The sequence below is a fragment of the Peromyscus maniculatus genome, chromosome 17 (genome assembly GCF_049852395.1).
Source record: "Peromyscus maniculatus bairdii isolate BWxNUB_F1_BW_parent chromosome 17, HU_Pman_BW_mat_3.1, whole genome shotgun sequence".
Lineage (NCBI taxonomy): Eukaryota > Metazoa > Chordata > Mammalia > Rodentia > Cricetidae > Peromyscus > Peromyscus maniculatus.
The window spans coordinates 49,660,750-49,679,711 of NC_134868.1; the positions used below are offsets into that span (position 1 = coordinate 49,660,750).

Sequence of the window (18,962 nt, forward strand, 5' to 3'; positions counted from 1 at the left end):
TTGAACCCCTGGATCCTTCCTGGATCCTAGGAACCTAGAGCAAATGTCTAGCAAGTTAACTGCCGCAGGAGAAATAGAAGAAACCTGGGTGGGAGCAGAGAACTGACTATGTCCTTTCTGGGGAAGTAGATGACACAATGGGCCTGCAGTGCCCCATGACCACGAAGAAGGATAGTTGGGGATCCCCTTCAGAGCCCCAGGCCTAGCCTATTGTTTCTGAAAAATATGTGGGGTTTGTTTATGTTTTGTTTCTGGTTTATTTTGGTGGGGGGATCCTGTCTTGCTATGTTGCCCAGGTTGGCCTTGAGCTCCTGGGCTCAAGTGATCCTCCTGTCTCAGCTTTCTGGGTGCTGTGATCACAGGTGGGGCACTAAACCCTGCCAGCCTGTCGCTTTCTAAGAATCGGAACAGCGGCTGTGTGACTGTACCTTGGTCATGCAGGCTTGGGATGCCTCCTTCTCCAGAAGGGCCAGGGCTGTGTCCACGTGGCCCTCACGGGCTGCGGTATGCAGGGGCGTGTGGCCAGCAGTGGTAGCCAGGTTGGGGCTGGCACCATTTTCCAGCAGGAGCTTCACCATGCTTGTGTGGCCGATGCGAGCAGCGCAATGAAGCGGTGTCTGGTCATCCTGGACCCCAGGTGAAAACACAGAACTGGAAATGTTAACCTTTCCAAACCCAACTGTATTTCCCAGGGGCGGGAGGCGAGGCCCACTGAGTGCAAATGACTCAGCCATGAATAAAGAGATCTGGGATTTCTTCCAGTCTCTGAGTTACAGAAAATAATACGCTCTACCTCATTTAATCCTTACAACTCACCGGCTTCGTGGTTATTGCTACTTAATTGCTCAAGGGTTGGTCCAGCTTCCCCAGTTGTAAGTGGGGAATTGTAACATCATTTCATAGGGTTTCAGATCAAACAGCTAATGGACACAAAGGGTTCAAATGTTGGACCGGAAAAGATACTGTAAACTGATGGCTATTCCAACAAGCTTTGTCTCCCAAGCTTTCTGCCTCCTGTACTTAATTCATGTTTGAACTGGACTTTGATGTTTTCTATGCCAGCAGTCACAGGGCTCCAGATGACTGAGTCGGGAAAGACGGCCGTTTATCCCACTCTTTCCCAACTCCCAGGTATAGCTCACGGTGCAGGGGTTCCACGGATGGCATATTGGCTACTGGGCTCAAGCAGAGATGCTCAAAGGGGCCTGTCGCTTGCAGAGTGCAGGTCTTTGCCACGCAGCCTATCTAGTACACTTGGTAGCTGATCGTATGGTGTCTTCACCATCCAGTAAACAACGGGAGATCCTCCACTTTTAGATCAAGTGACTCCCGGCTGATTACCACCGGGGACGCCATCTTACCAACTCCCTTCCTTCAGTCACATCTACCCATTAGCCCAATAAAAGCTGCAGGCCAGCCTGCTCCCTGGGTTTTGTTACGCTACAGAAACACAGCTTGGATGCAAGACTATCTCTGCCCTTCTCAGAACTCCAGCAAAGCAGAGCGGGAGCTTTCGGTGTGACCTACATGGGAGTGGTAATGCCTGTGAGCCCCTGGCCTCTGACCAGAATGCGTTCCCTTCACCAGGCTGGAGGGACCCTGGGACCCTCCCTTTCCTGCCTCCAGAGCTCACCTTGGCCTTGGCATTGACTTTTGCTTTGTTCTGGAGCAAATATTTGGCCACTTCCGTATGCCCTGCTCGGGCTGCCATGTGCAAAGGGGTCTCTACTTTCTGCAAAATAACGAAGTTATAGAACGGTTAACACATGCCGGGGTTGCAAAAGGACACACGCCGAACTCAGATCGCTGCCTGGGCTTGGTAGGATTGTGTCCAAGAGCTGGAGCTGCCCAGCCAAGTCTGTCTCTGCCTCTCTTTCTCTCTCAGTAGTATAGGTAAATGTGAAAGGAAACCTCGGAGGTAATGAATATTCAAATGTGGGGATGTACTTCCAGATTGCACTTATAGAAGTTCCAAAATAAAACTCTAAAGATGTACAGTTGTGTGACAAATTTAACTGGGGAAGCATCAATAGAGAGGCCTGCTCGCCCCGCTCCCGACACCTTTGCTATCCCGAGAATCCCATTTCTGTGGGCGGAGAGAACAGGGACCCCCTTCCACAGCTTCCCTCGGAGCCGTGGACCAGAGCCAAGCGCTCTCACGGTCTTGGAGAACTCACCACATTGGAGACGTTGGGTGACGCTCCCCGCTGCAGTAAGTTCTTCACAATAGGAAGGTGTCCCATGAAGGATGCCACGTGGAGAGGTGTCAGTCCAGACTAGAAGGGACAGAGTGGAGTGTGACGAGCAGGAAGGAACTTGCTCCACAAGGAAGAGCGAGCCTCAGTATCTTATGCTCTTCTGTTGCTGGAGAGCTCCAGGAACGGCTACCTGAGACAATGGACTTAAACCGGGTGGGCTTGTTCTCAGGAAGATGGCCACAAGGACAAAAAGCTCTGGCAGAGAAGTGTTACCACTTCACAATTCAAACCATCATTTCCCGTTGTGACAAGTCCTCCTGCCTGTGAGTCCCCTTGGTCCAGCCCCTTTTGAGACATGCTGACATGTACATGCCCATGCACACATGCACACCTGCAGCCACACAGAGCCGTGGAGAACAACCCCGCAAGGCGATGGAGGGGGAACGGGGTTGAAGGCATGTCTACGCTTTCTCCTACCTCAGTGACTGCGTCGATGGATGCGCCTGTCTTCAGCAGCAGCTCCATGACGCGGATGTGGTTTTTCTTGCAGGCGATGTGTAAGGGGGTGAAGCCATTCTGTAGCCCACACAGAGCACACAGATCAACTCAGACAGTAGCCAGAGAACTGGAAAGGCATCCTGCCCCTTCCCAGCCCACCGGCAAGCACTCATAGACCGCAGGATAGACCATGTCACTTCATGAACAGACAACAAACAGACATTCCCTCTCTTTACACATCAAGCATATTTCTGAGCATGATATTTGGGAACATTTAAAAAAGATTCCTATTCATATTTCTGGATACACTGAAAGAGTACTTTTTTGAGGCTGAATGACTTTTTGATGCTGAATGAAATGGATTCTGCTCCACAGCATGCTACACTGGCATACCCTTCCACAGGGACAGGGTTCTGTCTGTCTGTCTGCCTCTTCTGAACTTCATAGGGCAGTGCTTCTCAAACAAGGTCAGTTTTCTGGGGGTGGGGTGGGGCTGTAGCCATGTCTTTTCTGTCACAGGTAGTGTCTAGAGGTCAGAGACAGTGCCGAACGCCTTATAATAGACAGGACAGCACATTTCAACCCTAATGTCAACAGCCCCAAGCTTGGGAAGCCTCAGTGACCCCAGAGTCTGGTCTGTGCTCAGTGCAAGCAAGTTTGAAGGAATGAATGCTCTTTTGCCTCTGGAGGGTACCTGTCCCTTCAGTTCTCATGTGAAAATGGACAAGTGTGAGGCAAGGGTCCTGGACATGTCCTATGGCTCTTTGAACTACCCTGGTGGCCTCTGGCCTGGGGAGGAGGGGGAGGAGCACAGCCATAGGAGCACTCTGCCTTAGGTCTGAACTTGTTGCCTCCCAGGGCTGTGGCCACAGTCCCCTTGAAGAGGGGATGTACTCAGCTCAAGCCAATGCATCCTCACCCCGCAGTAGGTTGAAGGCCAGGCCTGCTTCTAAGACGTTACTGCCTCTCAGCCCTGAGTCTGGCTGGGGCCCCTGAACCCACGTGCATATCATAAACATCACTTTCAAAGTCAGAACTCCTGGGGATAAACCCACAGTGGACCTCAGCCTGTGGGCAAAGCTTTGTTCACAAGTGCAAAAGGCTACACTCCCCAGATAGGGATTGCAGTATAAAACTTCCATGCCCTATATGCTCTTGCCTTTGGTACTGCCCCGGGCACAGAGCACCCATGCAGCTCTGCGGCCCCCACCCCCATTCCTACACCCTAGGAGCCCTCCTATAGCAGCCGCCTCTCACCAGGGCTCTGGAGTTGGGCTTGGCCCCTTTGTCCAAAAGAACCTTGGCCACCCTGTGGTGGCCACAGTGGGCTGCCACGTGGAGAGGAGTCAGGTGATCCAAGGTGATGTCGTCGATCTCCGCATTGTATTGCAATAGAAGTCGGACACAGTCGAGGTGGTCTCCCTGAGCCGCCATGTGAATTGGGGACAAGCCATTCTGAAGGAAGAGAAATAGAGCAATGGCGGCAAAGCCCCAGGGACAGAGCAGGGGACTCGGGACAGTGGTGGCAAGGCCATGTCCTCCTTGTCGACACAGTTCTTCAGTGTGGAGCCCAAGTGAGCTTGGCCCTGACAAAGATGTTCTCTCCCACCTAGCCAAACCCTCCAGCCTTTCCAGGCAGCCCCAAACCTTCCAGCAAGGCCTCCCTGACCACCCTGGTCTCCCCAGGGCTTTGCTGGTCCATACTCAGTCTGACCTTATTTCTGCCTTGGCCAATTCATTGAACTTGCAGGTGCCATCTTGGGCACGTCTTTTAGTTACAAGCTCTACCTCATTCTTCCCAAATGCTCACAGGGCCCAATAAGTACACGCAACATGCATGGTGGGCCTTAATTCATGCGTCTTTGAGTGGAAAAAGGACGACAAAACAGGTTTTAGATCTCTCTAAAATTTTTAATTGAAAGGCATTCCCATTCATTTATTGGGTGTGTTTGTGGGGCGGTAAGGAGGCATGTGTGGTCATTCATACCCTAGAACCCAGAGATAAGCCTGTCTCTGGCTTTTTCTGAAGCTTGACAGAAGTGGTTTTAAATATATATATATTTTAAATTTCTCTCCTATCTGTCCTAGGCTCTGAAGACTTTTTAAAAGCTTAGCTCTTGTCCTTTCAGTAGGCTAGGATGGGAAAAACAGGGGCTGGTTTAGAGCAGACACAGGCAAACTGAACCTGGGGCCAACCCAGCATGTCGTTTGGGTTGTAAATATTCTTTTTTTTACCCTTTTATTTTATTTTACAATACCATTCAGTTCTACATATCAGCCACGGATTCCCTTGTTCTCCCCCGTCCTGATCCCCTCCCATTCCCCCCAGCCCACCCTCCATTTCCACCTCCTCCAGGGCAAAGCCTCCCCCGAGGACTGAGATGGACCTGGTAGACTCAGTCCAGGCAGGTCCAGTCCCCTCCTCCCAAACTGAGCCAAGTGTCCCTGCATAAGCCCCAGGTTTCAAACAGTCAACTCATGCAATGAGCACAGGACCCAGTACCACTGCCTAGATGCTTCCGAAACAGATCAAGCCAATCAACTGTCTCACCTATTCAGAGGACCTAATCCAGTTGGGGGCCCCTCAGCCTTTGGTTCATAGTTCATGTGTTTCCATTTGTTTGGCTATTTGTAAATACTCTTTTAATATTTCCTTTCATTTTTACTTATGTGCCTGTGTGTGTCTGCACAAATGCATGCTGGTGCCCATAGAGGGCAGAGAGGGTGTTAGATTCCCTGGAGCTGTTGGTTACAGAAGATTGTAAGCCACCGGATATGGGTGTTGGGAAGTGATCTTGGGTCCTGTGTAAGAGCAGCAAGTGTTCTTAACCATGGAGCCATCTTCCCAGTCCATCAATATTTTATTGGAACACAGTCACTTGCCTACATATTGCCCATGGATATTTTTCTGCCCCATTGGCAGATTTTTTAATTACAGCAATGAAATTGTCTGCAAAGCCAAAACATATTTGCTTACCTGAGCTTTTAGATAAAATGTTGCTGACTGCTAATCTAGATAAGAACTTTTGCTTCTAGTATGGGTACTGCAACAGATGCCACATGTACATACTAGCACACTCAGAATCAACATCTCTGATTGTAGAGAAATGGGATCCTGGGTCTGCGTGATGACTCATATCCATCGTCAATGTGTCTGGATTTTCAGTCACTATGGAAATACCTCTGGTATTTTTGAGGGTGTTTCTAGAAAGGTTTAAGTGAGAAATGAAGACCCAAATATGGGAGGCACCATCCTGCAGGCTGAGGTCCAGGACTGACTACAGAAGGAGAGAGAGAGCTGAGCACCAGCATTCACCTCTCTGCTTCCGACCATGGGTGGCATGTGACCCACTGCCTCATGCCCCTGCCGCTAGGCTTTCTCCACCATGATGGACTCAAAATTCAAACTGTGAGCTAAACCAGACTGTTCCCTCCTGAACTTGTCATATATTCTGTTCTAGCAACAAGAACAGTAACTAGTGCAGAAAAACTGGTACTAAGAAGTGTGCCGTTTCTATGATAAATCTGACACAGAATTCCCAGGCCGTTAGAATTGTTTTGCAAGAGAAATTTAGTAGATTTCAGAACTCCAGGCTAGAGAAGTCCCAGAAGGCTATAAATAGGGCCCAGTGGGCCCTGCTCATGAGAGTGTGGGAGACTAGAAAGCTGAGAGGAATGGATACAGGTAGTGATGGCCCAGCTCATGAGGTTTCAGAGAGGAACAAGCTCCCTTTCATGTTACAGTCTGCCAAAGAATCTGGCTTCTTTCTACCGTGTCCTGAGAACTTGGGTGAGGCTGAATGCAAAGTAAGGGATGAATTTGTGTGGTGGGAGAAATCTCAAAATAGGTGTCATGGTTACTCATGCAGGTCTATAGTGAGCAAGAGAACAACTGCAGAAGAGAAAGATAACAAAAATGTGTAGTTCAGCAGGAAAAGGAATTTAAAGTTGCAGACATGGTGGTGGAGAAGAAGCAGCAGCTGTAACTGCTAGCCCATTAAAGAGAAAAAAGTCCTTCTTGCTCTGGAAATGTAAATTGATTCGGAAGGGGAGAGCCTCTGAACACCGGATGCCACTGAACAGGGGCTCCCTGCTCACAACTTTTAAAGGATCACCCTGGCAGGCACGCTGAGGCCAACGCAGCTGTGCTCCCGGGGGGTCTAGCCTGGCCCCAGAGCTGGGTAGTGCTGCCCATGGGTTAGCTTCATAGACACAAAAGAGGCAAGACAGAGGGGCTTATGGAGTATTGTGCCACAGTTCCAGAGACCACTTAGGCCCAACAATGTGAGGCCGGGTCAGACTCTCTGCAAGGAGGCCCCGAGAGGCCACTGCATGAAGTCCTGAAGATGAACTGTTCGTCGGTGTCCTCTGAGGAAAGCTGCAAGCCCTGAGTCGTGCAGCCTCAAGGGAGGGGCTCTGTGTGCCGTAGGCGGCGGAGCCGGAGGGGCAAAGACATACAACCTCAACACCAGGCCAGACGTTGGACACAGAGCTGTAGGATTTGGTGTCTGCCCTACTGGGTTCTACTCTTGGCTTAGTCTGATCTTCCCTTGCTTCCGGGGTGTTTTCCAGGGAGGTTTATCTGAAGAGGGAACACCCCCTCCGGATGTGGGTGACACCATCCATGGGACTGGGACCCCAGACTGCATAAAGAGCGCCAGCATCTGTCTTTCTTATTCCTGACTGTAGCTCAGTGTGACCTTCCGTGGCTGCCCTGACCTCACCGCCACAAGGGACCGTGTCCCCTACAGCCGTGAGCCACCCTGAACCCTTCTCTCTTTAAGCGGCACTTATAAAGACATTTTGCCACGGCAACAAGAAAAGTCTGGATGACCTGGAGCGCCGCCTGCCAGATGGCGCACCCAGGAAGGAGCACACACCTTGGTTTTGGCTTGGATGGGTGCCCCATGGTCCAGCAGGATCTCTGAGATTCTCACGTGTCCATTCCGAGCTGCACAGTGGAGTGGCGTCAATTCGTCCTTTAGAAGAGAGCGGGAAACGGAACGCCCCAGAGACGGCCATCAGTGGCTAGGTGGCACAAGTCTGTCTGTAACCCCTTTCCCAGGCGTGGACGTTCTGGTTCTGCCTGCAGGCCAACTTGGCAAAACTTTAGCTTGGGGGTTTGTCACAGTCCCCTGGTGCACCCAGCGACGGCTGCAGACCACTCAGGGAGGGAGGCAGGCGGCACATCGGGAGCCTGTCACCCAGTGAGACTCAAGAGCAGAACTCACCCGTGCCCCCCCCCCCCCGCCCCGTCCTGGCTCCAAAGGCTGCTGACGCCTACCTTGGTCCTTGTTTCTATCTGAGCCCCTCGGTCCAGCAGGAGTCTCACCATGATCACATTCCCCCTGCGGGAGGCGATGTGCAGTGGTGTGATGCCATTCTGGAGGAAGGAAGCAGGGGGGGGGGGTATCAGAACCCGGGGCTTCTTTGGAAAGTGGCAGCATGCCTACTGCTCCCTAGCGCCTGCCCGCATCTCCTGACTGCCACAGGACAAGCCGCCGTTTTAACGATGGGAGAGTCAGGACCTGGGAGGACCTGATGGTTTTGAATTTCCTCCAGACAAAGCTGGTGGGAACTGAGAGACAGTGGATCAGTCACCTCCTAGCAGGAGGTCTTAGTAGTCACCGGGACTCTGGCCCCCTAGGCATTTCTGAGACACAGGTAGATTCCCAAGGTGATAAAGAGAAACAGGGGCACCCCCAAACTCTGGACAGTGTGCAGAGACCCCAGCGGGGTTACCTGAGGTGTGAAGTTGACACTGGCCCCCCTGTTGAGGAGCAGCTGGGCCACGTTGAGGTTCTCGTAGTGAGCTGCGATGTGGAGGGGTGTGAATCCCGTCTGGGGCGAGAGAGAGTGGAGACTCACTTGTCACATACCGGCACCTCTGTCCCAGAACCAGCTCAGGCTTTCTAAACAAGTTAACAGGAGGGCCCGACACACAGAGCGGGGCTTTGGCCAATGGCAAAAATCTATGGACGGCGTGGAGAGATGCCCTCATGGCAAGTTATATCCAAAGGCTTATTGCCACCTGAGAGCCACTTCTAGGCTTTGCCTATGGCCAAGGCAAATTATAAACTGAGGTCACCTCTCATGAAGAGATTTTAGTCACCGGTGAAGGTTTATGGAGTCCATGACTGCCAGCCCCCTAACAGGGTGTGTGAGTCAGCCATCTGGCTAGAGGGTTCACCACTGTCGTCCTGATCCATATACTTAGACCACATCCAAACAAACCCCGGGGACAAGGATGTGGTAGAATAGGTGGACGGAGGGACTGTGTGAACAGGTCAGGCAATCTAGCTGATTGAGGGACAGCCGATGGCCTAACTGGATGAGCAGTCGTTAGTAACACTTTAAATACCCCATCTCCAGGAACCCCGCTTTATACCCTCCCGCTCTCCTGCAACTGGACATGATGACTATTTCACCCAGCAAGGACAGCGGGGGTAAGAAGAGGGGGACGACCCAGAGTCCCCTCTGGGGTGCAGCTTCATTCTGGATGGAGGCCCACCCTGCCCTCCTGGGTGCTGTTCTGAATGCCCCAAGTAGCCAGAACCATCTCGGCTTTCTCCGGGGATCTGAGAAATCCCCGGGGCTGCCCACTAAGCCCTTCCACGTTGCTGCTGAGCACCTAAGGCCCAGGCTTCCTCCCCATCATCTCTGGTCTTGGAAAAACACTGGGAACCAAGGGTGCGTTGGGCACACCGTCGTCCTCCAGCGCCCCGGCTTGCTCTCCCTGGTGGACTCGTGCACCCTGGCTGCCCTCACCTTGGAAAGCACGTCTGGGTTGGGGTCGTTCTGCAGGAGTACCGCCGCCGTCCGTGTGTCGTCATTGCGGGCTGCGATGTGCAGGGCGGGGAGGCGCACTTTCCCTTTTGTCCCGTAGTTGATGAGGTGAGCCACCACATTCTCGTGACCCTGCTGTAGAGCCACGGCCAGCGGAGTGAAGCCATCCTGGTCAGGGGAGAGCAAAGATGGGATTCCAAAGCCCTTCGCGTCCTCCAAGCATCAGCTCAAGCGCCACCTCCTCCCAGAAGCCTTCCTTTGTCCCACGGCACTCAGTTTTCCTTTACCTCATGCTTGAGGTAAGGTCTGTCTGTGTGCTGTGAGGGTCTGACTGTGTGTGTCATGTTTGCTGTCTGACTGTGTGCTGTGAGGGTCTGACTGCGTGTGTCATGTTCACAGTCTGACTGTGTGCCGTGAGGGTCTGACTGTGTGTGTTGTGTTCGCAGTCTGACTGTGTGTCATGTTCGCAGTCTGACTGTGTGCCGTGTGGGTGTCTGACTGTGTGTGCTGTGTTCGCAGTCTGACTGTATGCCGTGAGGGTCTGACTGTGTGTCTTGTGTTCGCAGTCTGACTGTGTGCTGTGAGGATCTGACTGTGTGTGTCGTGTTCGCAGTCTGACTGTGTGCTGCAAGGGTCTGACTGTGTGTAGTGTTCGCAGTCTGACTGTGTGCTGCGAGGGTCTGACTGTGTGTGTCATGTTCACAGTCTGACTGTGTGCTGCGAGGGTCTGACTGTGTGTGTCATGTTCGCAGTCTGACTGTGTGCTGTGAGGGTGTCCAATTGTGTGTACCACGTGTTTGTTGTTTGATTACATGCTAAGGAGGTCTGAATGTGCATTCCCTGTTTGCAGTCTGACTATGTGCTATGATCACTGTATGTACCTGAGACACTTTCAGCCCAGAGCATGTTGCTCAAAGGAACTTACTTCTGTGGCTACATTCTGATTGGCTCCGTTCTCCAGTAAAAACTTCACCACCTCCAAGTGGTTCTCCTGGGCTGCCATGTAGAGGGGGGTAAAGCCTTTCTGCAAACCCGAAGAAGAAGCCATTAAAACGGTGGGGAAGACATGAAGACAGGTGCAAACCCTCTCACTGGGGGGGGGGGTGTTCTCTCTTCATACCCTCACTTTGCCACAAACCACTGCCTCTGGAAGATTATTACCCAAGGCCAAGAGGGAGAGATGATCCATAGAAGGGTTTTGTCCTGCACCTTCTCAAACATTCTCCTCTACTTAAAAAGTTGTTTCATTTTCAATTATGTGTATATGTATATCTGTGATGGGTGGATGTGTGCACGTGAATGGGCATGTTAGATTCCCGAAGCCGGAGTGACAGGTGGTTGTGAGCCACCTGGTGTGGGGTACTGGGAACTGAACTTGGATAATCCGCAAGAGCAGTACATGCCCTTAGCTGCTGATCTAACTCTCCAGGCCCCCCCAACCAAGCCTTAGATTCCTACCTATGGTATATGTATATGGTATATGTGATGGACCCACCTATGGTCCATTCATAATTTGTGATTTCACCAGTTTACTGAGCCAAGATGGAGTTCATACTGACCAACTCTCCATGCTAAGGATGTGTAGTCTAGCCTTGGAAAATTAACACAGAATGCCTGTATTACTGCTTGGAGACATGGCAGTAATAAATCTAGTCCTAGCTACAATGTGTGTGTGTGTGTGTGTGTGTGTGTAGTACACAGCAGCTAATGTGTCTTCTATGTAGCCTAAAACAATTGTGTAAGTGAAGAAGGACTTTCCTGTCCCAGGAATCAGGGAGCCTTACCTGAGACTGGGCATTGACATTGGCTCCATAATTGACCAGCTCCCGGACCACCTCATCCTGACCAGCAAGGGCAGCGATATGCAGAGCGGTATTCCCCTTCTGAAACAGAGGCAAGGGACAGATTTTCCTCAGCCTGCTCAAGGGATTGTCATGGGGAGGAAAACGAAGATACTCGTTGGGAAGACCCAAGGCAGAAACATCTGTGTCCATACCCAGCCTGTCACTGATCATGAGAGACTAGAAAAGCACAGAGAACAACGTCCTCTTCTCTCTCTCTCTCTCTCTCTCTCTCTCTCTCTCTCTCTCTCTCTCTCTCTCTCTCTCACACACACACACACACACATTACACACATATCACACACACATCACACACACATCACACACATATTACACACACATCACACAGGCACACACACACATTACACACACATACACACACACTCATCACATCACACATACACATCACATACACCCATCACACAGATACACACACAGAGACACAAACACATCACACACATTACATCACACAAATACACATCACACACACATTACACAGACACACACATCACACAGAGACACAAACACATCACACACACATTACACACATAGAGACACACACACATCACACACAGAGAGTCACAAACACACCCCAACTGCAAGCCTCAAGAAGACCCCTGGACCTGAAGGGCAGTCACAAGACAGGGGTGTGATCCTCTGTGTTAATGAAAAAACAGAAGAGATGCTTTAATTCTGTTTTGATTTACAAATATGCGATTTCTCCATGTTTAAGGAGCCATAGAATCTACAGGAAGAGAAGGGTTGGGTCAGCACCGTGTGTACTTGTTGGGTGATGTGAGCGGTCTACTTGACCCTTACCCACCCTGAATCTGGGCTCTAGTTTCTAGGATGGAGAGGGAGGAGAGAAGCCAGAACATCCATCATTCATGTTTGCATTCATGAGCCCAGCTAAGGAACTGGGGTGGGTTTTAGCTTCTTACTTTGTCTTTATTTCTAATCTTTCCTAAGCCTGGGAGACCCATGGCAATGTCACAGTCTGTCTGGTGTCTCCCCTAGCCTAAGGTTTGACTTTCACCTTTGGCACCCCTCCTTCCTCTATGGCATCCTAAAGCTTTGCTGGCATAGAAATGTCTATAAATAAACTCTACCAAGTAAGTATTCGTCACAAAATAAAAACCAAAGAGGAGGATTTGGAAAGAGTGACATTTACTCAGCTCTGGGGAAATGCCAGGGAAGAGAGGCTGCAGGTTTATGGCTGGGTACATTGGAGGTCAGTAGCTACCTCCTGGTCCCCGGGAAGAGCAGGTAAAACAGTCGATTGCTATCAAGGGGCTGGAAGCAAACGCAGTCCCAGAGAGTAACTCTGCTCACTGCACCGATGAGTGAGCGGGGAATGACACGAAAATTAGCGAATTTTACCAGGGGAAAGGATTCTACCTTCATAATATTTGGGAATTCATTTCGTACAAATTATATCTGTTCTCTACATATCATTCAGCTGCGTTTCCTGCCTCAGAGGTGGCAGGGTGCTGACTGCAAAGAGCTCAAACTGAGGCTGTGCTCGGGACACCATTTGACAAGCGTTGGACGGGAAGTGAGAGGTTACAGCCACTCGGGCAGAGAGACAGCGACGTGGGGAGATGGAGCCGGGAAGACTGGGGACAGCGGGGCACGGCAAAAGGAGACCATCTTAATAAACGAACTGCATGTGTATAAGAAATAAAGCTTGTTTTAGGGGGTGGGTGTAGGTCAGTGGCAGATTGCGTGTTTGCCATGCACGAAGACCAGGGTTCCACTACTAGCCAAGCACAAAACATTATTTTTGCAATCTATATCAACTGATGCTTCTATGCCAAACACTCCCTGATAAAAGGGAGTGCCGTCTCCGGTAACCAATCGGGGAGAAAGTAGATTTAGGGCTGAACAGGAAGATTTGCTAGAGAAGGACAAATCAGAAGGACCAGGGTTTCTTCAGTGACAACACCGTCACCGTCACTATTTCCCACCCAATTCTTATGCAGGGTACTTTATGTGCATGGGCTCAGTTAATTGTCACACCAACCCTGCAAGTAAGTGTCCTCATCCCTATTTACAGGGGAGAAACTGAGGCTTCCCAGTGGCCAAGTAACTTGCCTAGGGTCACAGAAGGGGAAGCAACTTTGGATGTTGCAGAACTCCTGGTCCCTGTGTGAAGCAGTAAGAAGCCACCATAAAAGGGTCCTGGTTTCAGAATCCAGTGAGAGGTTGGAGTAAAGGGCCGCTGACTATTTCTGGAAAGAGGGTTCTGCCTTTTCAGGTGGCACCCGAGACTCAGAGAAACAGGATGTGACGGATGAGCAGCATCCCAGAAATCAGGACCGTGCTTGGGCTGGTTTCCAAGCCGCAGTTTGAGGAAACACACAAAGGCCCACAGGCTTGAATTTTCAACCCCGCTTCTTACCTTGGTTGTCGTTTCTAGAATAATCTCTTTGTGCAGTAGCTCGACCACCATCTTCACGTGGCCCTCCTTAGACGCCAGATGCAAGCCGTTCAGCCCGTTCTGAGAGGAGCAGAAAGGTGGGAAGGCTTTGGTTAGTGACACTAGCCGCTCTTCCGTCCTAAGGACTGGGTATGGTGTATGGGGGAGTGGACGGCTGGAATGCAGGGACACTAGGTGGGTAGAGCTGACAGGGAGACTAGCTAGGAAGGTCAGGGCACCAAGGAGAGCAAAGACATTAAAACAGACACACTCTGGACAGGAACCACGTGCACGAACATTCTCTGAGAGCCTACAGGGGACTTGGAAGTGTCCAAATGTACACATGTTGAAGGCTTGAAGAGGTAGAACCATTAAGAGCTGGGGGAGCGGGTTAAGAAAGAGGCAGGTGGAATACAGCTCTCCTTCTGTCTTTTGCTTCCAAACTGCCACAGCTCAGCAATGCTGTGGGATGGTCTGTATGTCAAATTACACTGATTGGCCAGTGGCTAGGCAGGAAGTATAGGCGGGACTAACAGAGAGGAGAAAAGAAAGAACAGGAAGGTAGAAAGAGTCACTGCCAGCCACTGCCATGACAAGCAGCATGTGAAGATGCCAGTAAGCCACGAGCCACATGTCAAGGTATAGATTTGTGGAAATGGTTTAATTTAAGGTATAAGAACAGTTAGCAAAAAGCCTGCCACGGCCATACAGTTTGTAAACAATATAAGTCTCTGTGTTTATTTGGTTGGGTCTGAGCGGCTGTGGGACTGGAGGGTGACAAAGATTTGTCCTGACTGTGGGCCAGGCAGGAAAACTCTAGTTACACAGCAACCTCTTTTTACCACAAAATCATCCCAATACGTACGTTGTCATCACAGGCCCCCAAGTGATGAGACCAAGTGACCTTGGACTGACATTATGAACCAACATAAACTTTCTGGTTTTCATTTATTAAGTTTATTTTCCCAGGTATTTTGTCATAGTGGCAGACAGCTGACCACTGGTTGATGGGAAATCCCACTTAGTGGAGGCTACGTGAGTCCCTCAATGGAAAAACCAGTGTGAAAACGGCCCCTTTGTTAGCTCATCATTTCAGGTGCCACCAAAGAGGCTACGCCCAATCATCAGTCTCCAAAATCAGAGCTCTTGCCAAGATATGAAAGTTCTAGTCAGCCTTAGCTGCTACTGTGCCCCTTAAAGCCGTGCGGCTCAGGATGCATCTCTCAGTCCATGCTCCCTTCTTTCTGTTCTCTGACCTGTGTACTTAAAGGCCCTGGAACTTCCTGGCAAAATCTGATATCAAAAACTGCTATTTGTTGGGGGGTGGGGGTGGGGGTGGCACATGCCTTTAGTCCCAGTTCTAGGGAGGCAGAGGCAGGCAGATCTCTGTGAGTTCAAGGCCAGCCTGGTCTACAGAGTGAGTTTCAGGACAGCCAGGGCTACACAGAGAAACTCTATCTTGAAAATACCAAAAACAAACAAACAAACAAACAAACAAAAAAACCCCTGCTACCTAGAGGCTGGTAAGAAGGCATTTGCCATCACGCCTGATGACTTAAGTTTGGTTCATATGATGGAAGGACAGAACTGACTCCTTAAAGTTAACCTCTGACCTCCAATATGCTCATGGAGTGCATGTGCCCCTCATCCCAAATAAATACATTTTTTAAAAAGGTGTTACCCAGCACTGCAGATGATTCTGACAATGTGATGGCATGAATTTCAGTTCCATGGCTGAGCAGGATCCATAAAGGCAGAGGCTCTAGTCAGCAGATAATCTGCACTCATTGTCTCCTCCACCGTGGTCAACAGCCCTCTTCTCCTGTTTGTTTTGGTCAGTCTGGTTTTAGTACCTCCTTTCCTCGACCGCCCCCAGCCTTGGAGCTGCTGCAGGCTCTTGCCCATCAAGATGAGGCTTGACCACTCTGTGATTTGAGGCCTAAGACTCACCTGTCCTGGGAGTTCCTGCACCCTGGGCCCCAGAAATCCCCACTCCCCTCTTGGGTCAGAGCACACGTTCAGCTTCCCACTAAAACACAGCTCTCTACCTGGGGTCCGTGCTGCCTCTTAGCACGTGACCACAGGGAAGCGTCTCCTGGGGATGCATTGAGGGGCAGGGAAACAGGAGGGTTGCAGTATATCAACCTATGTTCTCTCTAGATCAGGCCTGCCCAGCCTGCAAGCAGCCAGTGAGGACAGCTAGCTGAGACCTTGCTGGGTTGGGACACTCCTTACTCTATGTGTGTGTACACACACACACACACACACACACACACACACACACACACACACACACACACACACACACACACACACACACTGTGGCACTGTATGCGCATATGCACATGAGTGGGTGGGACTAATGGGAATGCCTCTTTACCAAATTGTTTCCTAATGAAAATACCTGACTCTGGCTATCATGTGTCTTCCTCTTACAGGTTGTGTACAATAGTTACCACAGAGTCCAACACCAGCTGTGTGGATTTTTCCTCCCACGGTGTAAATAAAATTATCAGATCAAAGATTGGCTAGATCCAGTGCTGGTAACAGGAGAGAAATGGCCTGAAGGCAGGCCACAGCCTGGACAGGAAGTTAGGACAGGGGTAAGGAACACTGGACACACACACACAAAAAAAACCCCACTGTCTGTGTTCAATTTGCAAAGCACAAATGAACTAAAAAGCCACCCGTCCAATGAGGGGGTGCCTGGGAAGTCCCAGAACTTTCTGCAGCTGCTCCTGTTTGTGGGACAGGTCTGATGAGGATCTTGTTCCCTTGCGCAGACCTGTAGACAGAGATCTATCAACACTACTCTGGAAGGCTCCAAGCCCCGGCATGGGGGGCTTCTAGGGTCTGGTGGTGGGATTGTGGTTGTGGCTACCCTCTGCTTACCCCAGGAGATGGTTCTGGTAGCATGCCAGCCTGGATGTGGCTCATTTACAGCTTGGCTTGGCAGCTTTGCCACCTAAATGGTGGGTATTGATTGGTCCTGAAAGCCTCAGAGCTGCAATGTTGACGAGGCTAGGAGGAAACGTCTAACACAGCTGATGCTCTGGGGGTGGCTTTCCTTGCTCTTCGGAGCCAGTGTGAGGACCCTAATCCATAGGGATGCTGGATTTCTGACCACAGAAAGTTGGAGGCAAGGTGTATTAAAGGCTCTGGATTATACCTTTCATTCACAGTTTAGCAAACCAAGGCCCAGAGTGGTTAAATTAATGAAGTCACATAATCCTGCTACATCACAGCCAGATGAAAGCCAGCATAGTTTGGGGTGCCCTCCTCCCAGGAGCTAGCTCACTTCTGTTTAATCAGATAAGTAGAAGCACAGTTTACTTTTGATTACAGTCACAACAATCATCCCCAGGGTCTGGTTGTGACCTCTGTGACTGATCTTGATGGCTCTACTCACTGTTGTGGTCTTCAGGAGTCTCCCTTTCTCTCCTCCCCAGTTCGTAAGCCTTCCAGAAGCCCACTCCTGGCAGAAGAAAGGGTCTTTCCTCCAAAAGGGTCCATTTGAATGGGTCTGCATCCCAAAGTGTATCTCACCCTCCCTTCCAGATTCTCCCTCTACCATCTCTTTCTTCTTTGTGACTTTGTCTTTCCGTGTGTGTGTGTGTGTGTGTGTGTGTGTGTGTGTGTGTGTGTGTGTGTGTGTGTGCGCGCGCTCACATATGTGTGGTTGGTAAGGTTAATGTCCGGAATTTTCCTTGACCATTCTTCAACCTTACACTTGGAGGCAGAGCCTCTCAATCAAACCCAGAGCCCATAGATATCACTGGCCTCATTAGGCAGCTTGCTGTCGATACCCCCATCTCTGACTTCTGAGACTGAGGCTGGAATCGCCGGCTACCGTGTTCGTGGAGCATTGATGTGGGTTCTGACAATCTGAGTTCAAGGACCCTACTGCTAGAGTGCCAAGTGTGTCAACTGCTGAGCCATCTCCCCGGGCCCCCTAGCGGTCTTTGTAAGTCACGTCCGTTACTACCAATAGATGTAAATTATGTCTATGACTCAGGTGGTTTGAATTCAATGTCCTCATCTGGGCCACAGAACCCAAACAAGCCCCGTTAGGCACAGGCAAACAGGGTATGCCAGAAACCCTGGAGTCAGTGTGTAGAAAAAACACAGGAGCAAAGGCCTGCTTCAGCGGCAGTGCTTCTGAGTGCTGGGCATCTACCCGATCCCAAACACTGTGCCAGCCGACAGCACCGGGCAGTGTGCTGTGGGTGATTAAGAAACAAATGTTTTTCTCTTGAAGAACTAACTCACTGTGGGTGGGGGTGATGCAGGGACAGATACATACAAGAGAAATACCCTACATGCTCTTACAGGCACGCATGAATCTGTAGCACAGAGGAGGATCGGACTACTCTTTAAGAAGTGGTTTCATAGCCAGACAGCCAGTTCATGTGACATTAGGGTGTCAAGTTCATTTACAATGGCGAAATGAAGACACCATATGTGACACTAAGTTCTAAACCCACACACTAACACGTCAGAAGCCAAGCTTCCAGCCTCCTCATCACATGTCCCTTTCCTTTCATGAGGCAGCTGGATCCAACAGGTACACGAATGCTCCAAGCCCCAGAGGCCAAGCTCTTTCCAGGAGCCAACTTGAGCAGGTGGAGGGATGATTGGCCGCCGTGACTGACCAACCAGCCCAGTCTCTGAAGCTGAGGGGCACCTGGGGACCAATGTCCTGCCATGTGTTCTAAGGAGCCCCCTGCCTTACTAAGTGCATAACTAGTCCACACAAGAGACTACTCTCAATACCAAAACAGCATCCCGTGGATAAATACCACATTTAACGCTTTCCTTTTCTTTAAACAGTTTTTTTTTTAATTGCTCAAGTGTGAAGAGGGAGGAGTACAAATTATGTGAACTATTTGTTCTTAGCTGTGACTATGGACAGGGATGAACTGTAATTTACCACCTCTTCATAGCCAGGAACCATATGCTTTTACTTCAGTTAAATCAAATGTAAGTTGGTTGCCAAAAGCGAGAGGCAGCCTGCTGGATCCCTCCTTAGAACTTCAGCTACTCATCCAGCCTCCACAGTCGCTTTCTCCTGAAGCCAAATGGCAGACAGGCTGCTGAGGGATTAGGAGTGGGATGAAGCGCACACTACTTCTCTCAAATAGCAGAGTGTAGACGATAAGCACACACGAGTTCAAGAGACACGAGATTAGGAGCTTCAGCTAAGTGAGACGCGCAGCTGCT

General features: G+C 50.4%; 1 protein-coding gene across 12 annotated transcripts in view; it reads right to left on the reverse strand.

Moving 5' to 3' along the window:
- Positions 1 to 18,962, reverse strand: part of Ank1 (ankyrin 1) — a 190,189-nt gene that overhangs the window by 54,583 nt on the left and 116,644 nt on the right. For all 12 annotated transcript variants that reach the window (XR_013045395.1, XR_013045396.1, XM_076553626.1 and 9 more), the window contains exons 3-14: positions 13,725 to 13,823; positions 11,267 to 11,365; positions 10,408 to 10,506; positions 9,465 to 9,650; positions 8,439 to 8,537; positions 7,981 to 8,079; positions 7,577 to 7,675; positions 3,954 to 4,151; positions 2,676 to 2,774; positions 2,178 to 2,276; positions 1,634 to 1,732; positions 429 to 626 (exon numbers count right to left, since the gene is read on the reverse strand). Coding sequence is in view for 10 of the 12 variants with exons in the window: in XM_076553626.1 (XP_076409741.1) it covers positions 429 to 626; positions 1,634 to 1,732; positions 2,178 to 2,276; positions 2,676 to 2,774; positions 3,954 to 4,151; positions 7,577 to 7,675; positions 7,981 to 8,079; positions 8,439 to 8,537; positions 9,465 to 9,650; positions 10,408 to 10,506; positions 11,267 to 11,365; positions 13,725 to 13,823 (1,473 nt within the window). In the remaining 2 variants the exon portion in view is untranslated. The remainder of the gene's footprint in view (positions 1 to 428; positions 627 to 1,633; positions 1,733 to 2,177; positions 2,277 to 2,675; positions 2,775 to 3,953; positions 4,152 to 7,576; positions 7,676 to 7,980; positions 8,080 to 8,438; positions 8,538 to 9,464; positions 9,651 to 10,407; positions 10,507 to 11,266; positions 11,366 to 13,724; positions 13,824 to 18,962) is intronic.